This window comes from Biomphalaria glabrata, chromosome 8 (assembly GCF_947242115.1).
Source record: "Biomphalaria glabrata chromosome 8, xgBioGlab47.1, whole genome shotgun sequence".
NCBI classification, from domain to species: domain Eukaryota; kingdom Metazoa; phylum Mollusca; class Gastropoda; family Planorbidae; genus Biomphalaria; species Biomphalaria glabrata.
Genome location: NC_074718.1, coordinates 1,080,385 through 1,096,391, shown reverse-complemented (window position 1 = coordinate 1,096,391; position 16,007 = coordinate 1,080,385). Strand labels below are relative to the sequence as shown.

Here is a 16,007-nt window from a genome sequence, read left to right as displayed (position 1 = left end):
ACTAGTGCAAAATTTATTTTTTTTATTCTGAATTTTTTTCCTTCTTTCAGGTCCCACAAGGCTATAAAAGTCAGAGGATCTTGGACGAACATGAGGAACACATCAGCTCTCCACAGTTGACAACATCCACTTCAGAATGTATTATTATTGAAACTGATTAATTGTTTTTTTGTTGTTGTTTTTTTTGACAAGTTCTAGATTTCTAGATTATGAAACAAGCAAATAACTATGCATACAACATATCTTTTTTTTTTTTAAATATTAAAATTGATATTTCTTGATTTCAGAATCAAGAATGTAGTTGTATTTTAATCCAGAATGCTTTACTAAGCCACCTCTTAACATAGTGGATGAAAAATTATACTGGACGAAAGGAACTGCTGAAATAGATGAAGGAAACAGAGGCGACGGAAACGAGGTAATCCTTTTTTTTTTCCATTTACAAATATATTCTGTTATCAGATGTAAGACTTGCTAAGAATACATCATATGGTCTATTTCTAGGGGTGCACCGGATAGTACTTTTTTATATTTGACCGGAGCTGAATATTGTCGAATAGTAAAATATGATATTCGGTCGAATCTGGATACCTACATGTCTTGTAAATACCTTGGGTTCCAAAGCACTGTCAATGCCGGGGGTGAAAGTGGGGATAAGCACCCACTTTCCAAGAAATGCTCCCATGGCTTGCATCTCTAAATGCCTCTGACAGTCAAATCCAGCTCCTGGCCTTCACGTGTGATTTCCTCAAAAATCCGGCGGAACCTGTTCTTACAAACTGACAGGAGAAGGGATGAAAGGCGGAACACTGGCGCCTCAAAAGCAGTTTAGCTTCGTGTTGATGGGGCACGTCAGCCTAAATAACGCAACCCATCTAGGAGAAGGAAAACTCTTGACTCCAAACCTCCACTCTGTGGCGATACTCCCCCGTGTGGGTATCGGGGCTTGGAAATGACCAAGAGAAATAAATAACCCCACTGCCTTTCCACTTGCATTTCACTAAGTGAATAATAGTGGACCTTCCCCCCTCTAGGTGCTTTTTGACAGAGGTCTGGATTGCACTACACCAGACGGAGGTCCTTGTCTCACTACATTCTAATACTAGACATAAACCCATCATGAAGTGTTTTTTTTTTAAATCTGGTGAATGTGATATCGTGAAGGGGCCTGGATCCAGGATGTGACTATTCCACAGAGCATACCCAGGGCACAGTCCACTTTAAGCTTTCTACTGCAGAAAAAAAGTTCCATTTGGAGAGCTCTATGGATGGCGGAGAATGGACCATTGGCCAACCCCACCTTGTCCCATGGATATTCCGGTTACAGTCTTCAGACCTAGATGTTTCCTTTTATGTCAGTATTGGAGAAAATTGCCAAGACCGAAAACTTCCTTAAAATGCGGGGACTATATATTTATATATTTTAAAAAAGCCTGAGGAAACACCCAGCCTACACTAAATGCCAAGGAATTTAACGAAAAATCCATACGAGCTCAGACGTCGCCTCGTAAAAGGTCTGCGCATGGCAGTTTCTTCCAGGACTGCCTGTGATAAGTCAGCTACTGGAAATAAAAAACAGACTAGCAGCAAACACCTAAACCTTTTGCAACTTAACATCTTAGGCCTACAAAACAAGACAACAGAACTCCAACACATACTCAAGAAGCATGATATACACATAGCGCTATTACAAGAAACACTACTGCCCAAGAAAAAAATAAACATCACAGGCTACACACAGTACAGATGCCTTTGCACCAAATGCCAGGGAATTATGACCCTCATAAGAAACGACACACAAGCCACAGTAAAACAAATACAGAACAATACAGACATCGACACGCAGGAAATACTTCTTTGGAGAGAAGGAACAAAGTACACCATCAAAAACTACTATTGCCCACCATCATCAACAGCAGAAATAAACATACAACTACCACACTACACAAGGACAATAATAGCTGGCGACTTCAATGCACACACACCTTCCCTAGGCTACCCACACTACAACAAAGAAATAGAGGATGTAACAAATGCCTCTAACCTACACCTTCTGCAAAACAAAACTACACCTCCAACTTTCCTCCACAGAGCACACAACACAACTAGCAGACCTGACCTAACTTTTATCTCTACAGACATTACCGACTCTTCTAAAATAACAGTACTTGAAGACATAGGTAGTGACCACAGGCCTATACTCCTCAATATTGGAACGCCAGGTAGATACCAATCCAACAAAACAACAAGATGGAACTATAAAAAAGCTAACTGGGCAGCTTTTTCACAAGAAACAGACACAAGACTATCAAGCATAATTGAGACAGACATCAATTCAACCTACACAACTATAGTCTCCAACATCTTACAAGCAGCAAAAAAATACATCCCTCGAGGCCAAGTTAAGAAATACAAACCTTTTTGGACACCTGAATTAGATAAATTAGTAAAAGAAAGAAACATGGCCAGGAAGACTATAAAAAAAAAAACTACTAGAGAGAACAAGACAACGTACAACAAATTGACAGGGCTTATAAGATACAAAATTAAAACAGAAAAAAAGAAAAAGTGGACCACAACATGCGAACAACTAGATGGATGGTCGAAAGGCCTGGACCCTTCTGCACCGACTAGCAGGAAAGCAACAAATAACAAACCCCCAACCTATAAAAGGCACTGACGACATAATAACAGAAAACCTTAAAAAGGCTGAAACCTTCAATAAATATTTTGCCAACATTAACAAGTCAAAGCCAAGAAAACAACTGGACCAGGCCTTCAGTAATATCTTAAAGAAAGAAGAAAAAGCTCCAACAGTCAACTGTCAGATCTTTGACACTCCCTTCACTCTACATGAGCTCAATACTGCCCTAAAAAGCCTCAAGTCAAGAAAATCCCCTGGACCCGATAAAATAACAAATGAAATGATTCGGGGACTAGGACCACAGGCCCAAAACTGTATACTTAACTTCATCAACCATACATGGAAAACTGGAGACATACCACAGGAATGGAGAACCGCAAACATAATACCCATTTTAAAGAAAAATAAACCACCTGGAGACCCAAAAAGTTATAGACCAATATCTCTAACATCCAACATTGGCAAAATGGCAGAAAAAATGATCAATAACCGACTTTATTGGTGGCTAGAAAGTACTTGCTCACTCCACAATGCACAAGCTGGCTTCAGGAAAGCAAGTAGAACAGAAGACCACCTCTTTCATTTTATCCAGGACACAGTAGAAGGGTTTCATGAAAACAAGCACACTACAGCAGTATTTATAGATTTGCAGCAAGCCTAAGATAGAGTGTGGAGAAAAGGTCTATTTTTGAAGATGAAAAAAATGGGCATCCATGGAAAAATGTACTGCTGGATCAGGGCATTCTTAAACAACAGAACCATCCAAACCCGATTTGAAGGTGCCATCTCTAGTAAAAAAAGTTTGGAAGAAGGACTACCACAAGGTTCAGCCCTTAGCTGCACTCTCTTTCTAATCTTCATGAATGACCTCCCGGACCTCATTTCGTTCAATAAGGCACTTTATGCAGACGACCTTTTAATTTGGACTACAGAGAAATATCCAGTGCTGACTAAATCCAAACTAAATAGAGCCCTCACAACTATCTCCACATATTCAAAATTATGGAAAATGGAAATAAACAAAGAAAAGTCAGTTTATTCAATCTTTAGCCACAGCAACAAAACAGCAAAAAGAAACTACATCCTAAAAATAGACTCTCAGCCAATAAATAAAGAAGAAAATCCAACATATCTTGGTGTAAAACTAGACCAAAGACTGTCTCTAAAACACTTTATGGCAGATTTAAAAGAAAAGGCATCACAAAGATTAAACATAATAAAACACCTAGCAGGAACATCCTGGGGAGCTGAAAAGAAAACCGTAAGACATTTTGTCAATTCAGTTTTAGAACCTCTGTGACATGAAGTGACACTCAGTCACCTATTGTAATATTACGTGCTGGTAAGCACGAGAATAAGTTTAGCGACTCAAAAATAAGGGTCAATGTTAGTCAGTTAGTGAAGAACTCCAGCAGAGAGTGGCCGTAATATAATTTTCTCTGTCTGTAATATGTACGGTGACAAATTTGAGCATGTGTTAACTTAGAAGATTTCTTCGGACTTACATTGTGAATATTTTATTAATGTGATTGCTTTGTCTACATGGCATGAGCAGCCAGTACTTATTGGTTTATATCTTGTGAAGGCTGAAGTCGCCAATATCTTTTGTGATCTATATTTTATATGTAATAAAATTCTTGTCTGCTACAAGAGCGTTTATTAATACTTCAGAACGTTTGTGTTTGGAGAGTTCAGTACGTTAGTGTTCTCACGCACCTGCAAATCTAGTGCGTATGAGAAAGCATTTAATTAAAGAACATTACAGCAATACCAAAAGAAGCATTCGCGTCATCACGTCTACAACCAGAACCAGGCAGTGACATTTGGTGGCCAGTATGTCTTAAATGACAGAACGAACCTACACTCTTTAACAAGTAAATCGTCGATTGTCTACATTCCATCTGGCGTAGAAGTACAAGGACTATTTTCTTCCATCATGGCGGCGAAAACAATTGAACAAACTTAGAGGGCTAATAAACTTTTCTTCAACAAGAAATCAACTCAGGTGGCCTTGCTACAACATGATCTCAAAACGATTCCTAGATCTTAGTGTGCTATCTTAGATCTGGAATGTAGCCAACTAGACTTAAAATATAATACCAAGTTGAAGGTAAATAAATAGCTACAATTTGGACAGTCTACTAATCACATGACCTTATCAATCTTATGACGTCATCGCTTCATTTGCAAGACCTTAATCGCCTAAGGCTAAGGAACTAAAAGCATGCCACTGAAGGCGCGTTTTTTTTTTTACCAACCAGAAACTTAAATAACTCTGTTGTAAACTTATAAGGACTTATGAACTCTAATCTAATACTTCGACAAGATTAAACTTCAATTTGATTACTTTAACAAGAAACTTCACCTTACAAAGAGCCACTTTGAACCAAGATCTGATGCAGATTGATGATAAACAACAGGTCAAGGCCCATTCATCTTAACTTTTAGAGATCTACTACCTTAACATCCTCATACACATAAGAGTCGATTTAATTAGTGTGTATGAAACTGAATACAGTCATGCCTGATGAGCCGCAATATGGGTGAAAACAATTACTGAAGAAAAGCCGAAGCCGGAGTACAGCAACCTGTCTGTACTAATCAATTCAGACGTCATTCAAGTCCACTATTCATCGTGGTGTACGTCGTTTGAGACTCACCTAATTATTTGTTCACTGTTCCAGTAACAAATTGGGGTACACTGGGGCACGTCATACCACCATATCGTCCTAACTGAAGAGAATCTTCTCCATAACATCTTCTGTGAAGAACTTTTCCTGTCGTATATTGCTAATTAAGTCAATCATAGACTATTGGATTATCTTCTAAAAGATCAAGTACTTTGGATTATATATACATATACTATTTGTCATCTTAGTCATCGTTGCCCACACTATTTGTATTAAGCCCTTATTGGATCACTAGCTACCAGTTTAATTAATTCTGTTTGGATTATTGAGCTCATTATTGGATATATTACCTCATTTCATTGGTTTATTTTGTGACTGGACTATTGGATATATTACCTTATTTCACGGATTTATTCTATGATTGGATTATCACTGGACTATGGATCTACACTAAGAGTATTGAGCTTATCTACATCAGACTACACTAGAAAGCCCCTGTAAGTTTTGATCAATTATTGAATATATTTGTTATACATTGATATAATTTAAAGTATCCAATTAAGTATTGTTGACTATTGAAGATAGTCACTAGTGAGTAACCATTTTCACTTTTCTAAGTGTTCTTTTGAGGGTGGCTGGAGAGGGACTATTTTATGATCTATCATAATAATAGGATCTATTAGGGTCTATCCTATTTGTTCTTTAACCTCTATAAGGCCCAATGCGTTTGAGGCTCTCCTTGTTGGTACGGAGGTCATAGAATATAGTGGGAAAATATTTATTTAGCTGTTGAGTCTTGTTTGTATTTCTGTCAGTGTACTTAATCTGTATCTATATTGTTGTTTGTTTAAAAGTCCTGTATCCATATATCTGTATTTCTCCTGTCGCATTTCTACTTTTTATTAATTTCTTTAAAAGCAGACTGTGTTGTTCTCTATATTGTTTCTGTGTTTGTCCTTTTCACTTATACTGTACATATATTTTTCTTTCTTTTACTAATTTACATTTTTTTTACTATTTTACTTTGGCACAACAGCACACATGTATAACATATGTTGATATTTATGAGTATTGAATTTGAATAGTTTATAATACTGAATTGAGTAACTAATGAGTAAATCTTGATCTATATCTAGATATTTGTTTGACAATGCTCATTACATTCTTTCATTACATTATAACCATTGATTACATTTTTTATTATTGTATAATACACACATGTAAAATAATTGACACACACTGTATTGATAAGTGTAACACAGTACATTTTTCTCACTTAATTAACTACTTTGAGCACACAAAGCATTAAACATGTCTTCCTATGACAAAATTTTAGAGCTAGTGAAAGTCATGGAACTAGAAGGGGATGAGAAAAAGGAATTTATCAAAAAAGAATTAGAAAAGGCTGACAAGAAAGAAAGGGAGGAAAGAGATAGGGCTGAAAAAGAAAAAGATAGAATAGAAAGGAAAGAAAGGGAAGAAAAGAAACAAATTAGAGATAGGGAAGAAAGAGCTGCTGAAAGAGCTCATCAAAAAGAATTAAAAGAACTAGAAACTAAACAAAGAGAAAGCCAGGACAAAGTAGAGTTAGCCAAACTAGAAGCTGCCAAAACAAATCCCAACATGATAACCCAACAGTCTACAACAAAGCCATTCATTTCTAAATTCCATAAATACAATTCAAAAGATGAAACACTTGAAAACTATTTGGTCCAATTTGAGCATATTGCCTCCACTTACAATCTTAACAATGAGGACATGGCCAAACACCTACTAGCAAATTTGTCGGGAGAACCCCTCAACATCATTTCCACTTTAACAGTAGACCAAAAGAAAGACTATGCAGCAGTAAAGACTAGATTACTAGAGCACTTTGGAAAAATTCAGACTTCTATCGCAAGCTGTTTAGGGACACTAAATTAAAGAAAGATGGGGACTTTAACAGAATAATATTTGATAGGAGGACGAATATGATAAAATGGTTAGAGCTAGCAAAATGTGACATCAAGGACCCGACACAAATCCTAGACATGCTACTTATTGACAATGTCCTCAACAACGTGACAGACTTGGTATTCACTTTCCTTAAAGAAAAAAAGATCAAGACAGAGACTGAACTAATAACCAACTTAAATTTATTTAAAGACAGTCACCCTGGACACACCATTGAACTAGATGTAGAAACAAAACACAACATACAAGAACATACAGTAAGCACTATAAACACCACACACAACAGTAGTCCAAATATTGAAAATGATATGTTACAGAATTTGACAGTTAAATATGGTGATGTAATTACACAAAAGCTAGGATGTACCAATCTGATAGAACATACAATAAAACTCAACAAAGCACTACCAATTAAAACAAAAGCCTATAGTATCCCCAAAGCATACGAGGACTTAGTTAGGACAGAAATGACCAACTTAATCAAAGATGGGAAGATAGAGAGATCTGAAACATGTAAATATGCATCACCCATGGTCATTGTAAAAAAGAAAGACAGTGGCGTAAGAATCTGCTGTGACTTTAGAGAAATAAACAAATGCACAATCATAGACCCAGAACCCCTACCAGACACTGACAGTATAATTACAACTTTAAGTAAATCATCCCTATTCACAACAATGGACTTAAACAGAGGTTTCTGGCAGATTAAAATGGACCCTGACTCTAAGGAATACACTGCATTCAAATGCACTATGCCAGGCCTAGAAGGTATCTACGTCTGGAATGTCATGCCATTCGGCTTAATAAATAGTACTGCCACATTTCAGAAATGCATGTCAAAATTATTAGAAGGCATAAATAATGTATTGTCTTATGTAGATGACATTTGTGTTTTCACCAACTCACAACAGGAACACATTCATGTACTAGAGCTAATATTCTCAAGACTAAGAACACACAACATGACATTAGCCCCCAAGAAATTAAACCTAGCCAAGCCTGAAATCCAATTCTTAGGATATTGCATTACCAATGACAAAATTACACCCACTGAAACAAACCTAACAAAGATTAAAAACATAAAAGAACCTAGGACTAAGAAAGACATTAGGACTTTGCAACTTTTATAGAAAGTTCATTCCAAAGTATGCACAGATAATTGAACCCCTTGTTGAATTTACTAAAAAGAAGCATGGAAACACAATTTGTATGGATGAAAAAAGTAGACTAGCATTAAGTAACTTAAAAGATAAATTTAATGAGAAACTAGCATTAGCCAGTATTGACCCAACATCAACACTATCACTATACACTGATGCCTCCAACACTGGTATTGGGGCATGCCTACTACAGCAAAGGGAGTCATTTTTTAAGCCAATAGTACACATCAGTAGAACATTATCTGAAACAGAAAGAAAATACTCAGTGATTGAAAAAGAATTATTAGCCATTGTATGGTCAGTTGTAAAACTCAAGAATTACTTGTTAGGAAGATTTTTTAGCATTAAGTGTGATCATAAACCATTAACTGGCACTAAAAAGAAAAGATCTAAAAAATGACACGATAAACAGATGGACACTCATTCTCTCAGATTACAAATTTGATTTACAAAGCATTCCAGGACATGAAAATGTAATAGCTGACTTTTATCCAGATACATAATACATGAAAATCAAGCAAGTGAAAATAATGACATTAAACACATCAGCCAGGACATTCTAATAGAGTAAATAACCAGTACAAATCACTTAGAACCAAGTAGTAGTAGTCAACTAAGTCAACTTAACATTCTACACATTTTTCAAATAGGTCATGACACTTTATTGTTACATTTTTCTCTTGGGTCATCATGACACTTCAAGTGCTATTGACCTATTATGCTTATGATCAATAACAGATCATCTATTTACTCATTGTATTTTATTGTCAACTTGTAATATGACAAATACCAGATGTGTTTATTTTGTGTGTACATATTTTGTTTTACTACTGAGCATGCACAGCAATGTAAACAATGAGATGTAAACTACTTGAACTGTTGACCTGAATTTTTTTTTTTTAAACAATTCACAGATGTAAATATTGTTGAATTTTTTACACACATACTACAATGAATGTTTACAAACATGAACATTTTTTACTATTGTACTTCAATACTACACTCAGACTATTTATAGTAGTCTTATGCAAGGGTGGCTGCCTGGTCGTGCGGTTTGCTCGCTGGACTGTCGTTCGGATTTATCGACGGTTGAGGGTTCAAACCTTGCCCGCTCCCATCCCCCGTCGTCCTGCGGGAGGTTTGGACTAGGAAGTAAACTATCTTCAACTCTTAAGGAACATCCGAATTATGTAAAACATTTTACAAAACAAACAAGGTCAACCTTGAACTTGATTGACATGTCTCTATGAATCCTTTTTGATTATGGCAAAACTTAGAATAATATTTTCACACAGCACATCACAATTGTAAATAAATATGAAATTTTTTTCTGAAATCATTTGAGTAAATTTACTCAGTGTGTCAAATGATACACATTGATAATGTTGTGCATCTACAATTATGTGAAAACATTGGATGTGACTTAGATTTAGACTTAGGTCCTCCCGCGCCGTTCGGCGCATTGGGCGGCAAGCTGTCTCCATAATGATCTGTCACTGGCAATGTCTGAAGCCTCCTCCCACCTGGTGTCCACTGTTCTGAGGTCCTCCATGAAGGTGTGTCGCCAGGTAATACGAGGACGTCCCTGTTTGCCCTTTCCTCATTTTGGCTTCCATGTTATCGCAACTCTTGGTGTGCGTAATTCATTTTGACATAGAACATGTCCCGCAAACCTCATGCGACGCTCAGTCACAACCTCACTAAGTGTTCGACTCCCAGTTCGGCATAGGATTTCCTTGTTTGAGATCCGGTCTGTGTAACTGACTCCCAAAATCCGTCTCAGCCATCTCTGTTGAGCCACATTTAGTCTTTTCTCAATTTTGACAGATGACTTCCACGTCTCACATGCATATGTAGCAGTTGGAATGACGATTGTGATGAGAAGGTGTATTTTTGTCTCGAGTCCAATGGCTTGGCTAGTCCAAATAGGCTGCAGCCTTTGGAAAATGCTCCCTGCCTTTCCTATTCGGCACGCTACATCATGGTAAGCATCTCCATCATTTGTTATGATGCTGCCAAGGTACGTGAACTTGTCCAGCTCTTCAAGCTTTGACTCGCCAAGTCTGACGGGGACACCCTTTGCCTTATATCCCACTCGCATAATTTTAGTCTTATCCAAGTTTATGCGGAGTCCAATTTTGGGTGCCTCTCTGTCTAGGCTCTCCGTCATTTCTTGAATGCATTTATTTGTTTCCCCGAGTAGTGCAACATCATCAGCAAAGTCCAAGTCCGTCAATCGGAGTTGTTCATGCCATGGAATACCAAAGGCAGTCTGGTTCATTGCTCTCCTCATTATGTAGTCGATGGCTAGGAGGAAAAGGAAGGGAGATAAACATTGGATGTGAAATAACTTAATTTTTTTTTTTCCTTTTATATTGATTAGCATGTGATTGCATGTACACATTTTTTCAGTACAAATGTATGCATAAAGCTGTTAACACTTGATGAAGATTGAATCTTATTACTAAAATGACCAGTGTGTGTGTTTTGTATCAAGGATGTGCATGTTGTTGGTTTTGAAAAAATGTTTGATGTGACTGCCAAGGCTTTTTACAAATCTTTTGTATGTGTTTTTTTTTCTATTTTTTTAAATTTTATATTGTAATCGGAATTCTTAAATGGTGGGGGAAAAATGTAAACCACTATTTTGACTGTCAAAAACAGTAAACCTAAAAAAAAATAAATTTTGTAGTTTTAAACAAATTGAATCACACTTATAATACATATAAAATATAGATTTATAACATATTTAATCACACTTATAATACATACAGGCTGGCTGCCTGGTCGTGTGGTATATTGTTTGGACTTCTCGATGGTCCTGGGTTAATACCCTGCCTGCTGTGTCATCCTTCTGGAAGTTAGGACTAGGAAGTAAATTATCTTCAACTCTGAAGGAGCAACTAAAATATGTAAAACATTTTACAAACATTTTTTTTTTTCCTTTCTCAGCACATACAACTCAATTTACTTCTATTGGCTGGAAATATTTAAAGCATGACAGTGGCGTAGGTAAATTACCAAATAGTGGATCTTATGTTGGATTGATCAGCCCTGATGAACTGACCTGACCATTGTAATTGAAACCATAGTGAGTAATAATTTCTTAAAAGCACTCTTCTTACCTCCCTCCCCTCCCCTTAAGATTCTAAAGAAAAAATTTGTAGCATGTTACATTACTAGACTGTAAGACTATTTATGACATATCTGTCAGACATACCTACAGGTTGGAAAACCTATCTATTTGACATACCTAGATGACATATTAACTCTGATTAATAAAAGAAAAAAGTTTTTCAGACACAATCACTTTATTTGTATTTCAGACTCACTCTATCTGTATAGGTCCTGGTATACCCTGGGATAATGTTCACCCACAACTTTTAACTTGAAATCTTAAAGGAAGTTTTGTAAGTATATTTCATTAGATTCTTCTGCTTAAAATAATTTATAACAATAAAGAAAAAGTTAAAGACTGCTATTGCATGAGGCTTGTATTAAAAAAAAAAAAAGAAAATATAATTACTGACAAATGAATTCAAAAGTTTGATGTCAGCTGGCAGAGTATGAACCTGGCACCATTGTGAAAGATAATCCAGTGTGCATACTGCACAACCAGGCAGCCATCCAGTCTTAAAAAGAATGTGTTAATTAATCATTTTATTTAGTTTTAAATTAGACTGTTTTATGTTTTATTTGTATCTCTTTTCTATGGACTTTCTTTTGTTTTAACAATATTTTATTACCAGTTATATAAATTTAGTAGAATGTTAAAATATCACTACCATTGTTATCTTTAGGCTAAACTAACAAGCATGAATGTCTGGTACAGTAAGATAGGGTTAATGGTCAACCTGACATCATGGTTCATTCATTGGGACAGCTAATGGTGAGTCAATTCTATTTTTAAATATTAAATTAATCTGATGAATTCCTTTGACTCTTTTTGTATTAAGTATCAAACTTGGCAGTGAAACAAAGACCAAGGAAAAGAAGCATAACTTAATTTATTTAGGTGATAGAGTAGCGGAGTAGGCCTAAAGTGTCTAATGCAGAACATTCTCAGGACATAAGCAATGTATTCATATCTTGTACCTTTGCTGAAATGTTAACAGACAGAAATTTAAAGAAGGGAATCCACCTGGGAAATAGTTTAAAGAGTGTTGGTAGACAAAAAGACTTGCAATGAAAAAAAAAAAGAGCCTACTGCTGTGCCACACCAGTTGGTTAAAAGAAAGACTTAGCAAAAGAAAATCTGGAGATGCTTTAGTAATAAATAAGTCAGCACTTTAATATTGTATTCATATATATATATTCATATTATCACATTCCATCTTTCACAGTTTGTGTCTGGCTTGATGAAGTCTACAAACTGACCACTATATCTACTGGACAAAAAGGATCATATTCTGACCCCGTCCCTCCCAACCATTTCCTCTGCCTCATCTTGATGACTTTGAAGGTATACAATTTTTGAGAAAAAAAAAAATAAAAAAAATGAAGGCGCCATGGTTAAACAGTTAAGCGCTTGGCTTCCAAACCGTGGGTCCTGGGTACAAATCCTGGTGAAGACTAAGATTTTTAATTTCTGGATCTTTGGGCGCCTCTGAATCCACACAGCTCTAATGGGTACCTGATATTAGTTGGGGAAAAGTAAAGGCGGTTGGTCATTGTGCTGGCCACATGACAACCTTGTTAACCGTAGGCCACAGAAACAGATAACCTTTATATCATCTGCCATCTCTTATGTCATGAAAAAAATTATTAGAAGAGTTTATGACATTATGCTGATGTCACATGTTGATAGATGAATTCCCAAAACTTTTATGTACATAGAGCTGTTGAAAAAGGCAATTAGAGTTGAACTTAGTCCAACATAATTATTCCTTGAATGAAATTGGCTTTTCATTGTGAATATTTTTGTCCATTGCCACTGCAGAGAACCAAAAATGTAATAAAACTGTTCTTATTATCTCCTGCAATTTTAAAACTAACCTATTAAAATGCTTTCTGTTAGTAAACTGAGCTTGAGCATTATATAAAATGAATTAGACTGAAACTTAAAAAAACTAAGCTTACTCTGTGTTGCTCGGAATCCTAAACATTTCTCTTTGAAACTTATTGGAAGGAATCTTTTAATGATTAAAGCTGTGGTATATAAATAAGATGTAATTATTTTTATTTTTTAGGGTACAAATGCACTTGGAGCTTTTGATGGTGTTCTGTTCAATGCAACAATTCCCACATCTCCAGCAGCTGGCTTTGCAGCTATTGGCGCAGACAGCTATGGCTTGGATGATTTTGATAATTATCTGCTTCCGCTCTTCAAAACTCAAACGCACGTCTGCCATGTTGCAGTTAATTCCTTGCCACTCCGGTACTGTGTGTGGTACAGAACCACCTTCACATTTATTTTTCTAATTAGACATTAAGCTTTCCATGTGCTGAAATTTAGCATTGTAGAACGGGAAATAAATTGTCTATGACAGTTCAAAGTGTGTATACATTTTTTTTACGCACCCTGTATATATATTGTATTCAGTGATTTTTTTATTTTACCATTTTCTAATATTAGTTTGTTAGCTCAATAACTATTAACCTTTTAGATTGTTATCTTTCATAATGTTAAGACTAGAAAACAAGATCTCAAAATTATATTTAGGACGATGATTACAATTACTAAGTCAATTACTTAGATAAAATAATTATAAAACAAAAGTTATATAAAGACATAATTATACAATGTTTTTGTTTTGTATGTTCATAAAAATGTGTATAGCAGTGTTATGGAGTGTGTGTGTGGGTGTTTCCAAGGTAACGTTGAGAAATTAGCGATTGGTTGGTGGATATGCAGTGAGGATGGTGAAATTACAAAAATGGTCTAGTGCAAATTACCCAGGGATCTGAAACTGTACAGAAAGGTTTTTTGTAGTGAGTTAGATTTTGTTTAAAATACCATTTTATATTATTGCTACTAGACTTATTTCATTTCATCTAGGTTAGTATTAGGGTTAGTGTTATGTTGTAATAAAAGTTATATTTAGTTTTGTTTAAAAAAAGACGTTTTTTCAAGTTTCACAATTAAATATATATATATATCCAAGCAGTAGTTCTCACCAAACTTTCATACACTGGCAGAACTACCTTTAAAAAATGTTCTGCTGGAGGCTGGTGTGGGTAGTATAGAAGAAATACTTATCATTCAACAGCTGTGATGGGTTGGAAAATTATCCCACATGGGGGGCGACTGCATGCCAAATGGTATCTTCAAGGATGGCGTAAGGGGGTGCTCCTGTAAGCACTATAAAGATTAACTCAGGCACCTTTTTGCCATAGAGGAAAGTAGGTTGTAATAGGGTTTATGAAAACACTGCACTCATGGTAATGAATGGTAATGTCTTAGTGTTAATGATTAGATTGAGAATGGTAATGTCGTAGTGCCAATGATAACAGTGAGAATGGTAATGTATTAGTGTCATTGATTAGATTGAGAATGGTAATGTCTAGTGTCACTGATTAGATTGAGAATGGTAATGTCTTAGTGTCAATGATAACAGTGAGAATGGTAATGTCTTAGTGTCAATGATTAGATTGATAATGGTAATGTCTTAGTGTCAATGATTACATTGAGAATAGTAATGTCTTAGTGCCAATGATAACAGTGAGATAATCATTAGATTGAGGATGGTAATGTCTTAGTGTCAATGGTGTAACACTATGATTAGAGTGAGATGCACGAGATGATTTCAATTCACGTGAAAATGGGTCTTACACATTGTCAAGCAAAGAGGTACCATTTTTGATCACATGACCACATTTTTTTTTGGTAAGTTAGCGCTATGATGTATCAAGAGACGGAGGTGTCTCTGTTTTATGAAATTGGATTAAATAATATGAGTACCTAATTGGAGCTTTTTCTATGGATGTAGTTTGTATTTGATGTGAAATAATTTGTGATGATATTGTATGGCTGAGATTGCCTACTTTCTGAACTATTATTTGATGTAATAAATATTCGTCTGCCAGAGAGGAGTTTGTGATTATTTTATCCATAATATGTGATGTGTTTAATTAAGAATACAAGAATTATCAAGGCCAGAAGAGGCCCTAATACCATTCAATCAACATTCACACCATTCAAGACGGTACAAATGGTTAGATTGAGAATGGTAATGTCTAAGTGTCAATTATTACATTGAGAATAGCAATGTCTTAGTGTCAATAATTATATTGAAAATGGTAATGTCTTAGTGTCAATGGTAATGTCTTAGTGTCAATGATTAGATTGGGAATGGTAATGACTTAGTGTCAATGATAAGATTGAGAATGGTAATGTCTTAGTGTCAATGATTAGATTGAGAATGGTAGTGTCTTAGTGTCAATGATTTCATTGAGAATGGTAGTGTCTTAGTGTCAATGATTACATTGAGAATGGTAGTGTCTTAGTGTCAATGATTAGATTGAGAATGGTAATGACTTAGTGTCAATGATTACATTGAGAATGGTAATGTCTTAGTGTCAATGATTTCATTGAGAATGTTAATGTCATAGTGTCAATGATTAGATTGAGAATGGTAATGACTTAGTGTCAATGATTAGATTGAGAATGGTAATGTCTTA

The 16,007-nt window shown here is 35.6% G+C and overlaps 1 protein-coding gene across 5 annotated transcripts; it reads left to right on the top strand.

Annotated features, from left to right (window-relative positions):
• The first annotated feature begins 1,396 nt into the window (after positions 1 to 1,396).
• On the top strand, positions 1,397 to 15,412 carry LOC129927644 (uncharacterized). Of its 5 annotated transcripts, XM_056037546.1 has the most exons (7): positions 1,397 to 5,771; positions 11,340 to 11,478; positions 11,714 to 11,797; positions 12,188 to 12,276; positions 12,731 to 12,849; positions 13,577 to 13,882; positions 14,671 to 15,412. In XM_056037546.1, the coding sequence occupies exon 1, from the start codon at positions 1,460 to 1,462 to the stop codon at positions 2,678 to 2,680; it is 1,221 nt and encodes a 406-aa protein (XP_055893521.1). In that variant the 5' UTR covers positions 1,397 to 1,459; the 3' UTR covers positions 2,681 to 5,771; positions 11,340 to 11,478; positions 11,714 to 11,797; positions 12,188 to 12,276; positions 12,731 to 12,849; positions 13,577 to 13,882; positions 14,671 to 15,412. The 5 variants fall into 5 exon arrangements, 4 of the variants coding, with proteins under 4 accessions (XP_055893521.1, XP_055893520.1, XP_055893518.1 ...); XM_056037545.1 differs by having other exon boundaries at positions 11,733 to 11,797; positions 13,577 to 15,412; XM_056037543.1 differs by having other exon boundaries at positions 13,577 to 15,412.
• Positions 15,413 to 16,007: the final 595 nt, after the last annotated feature.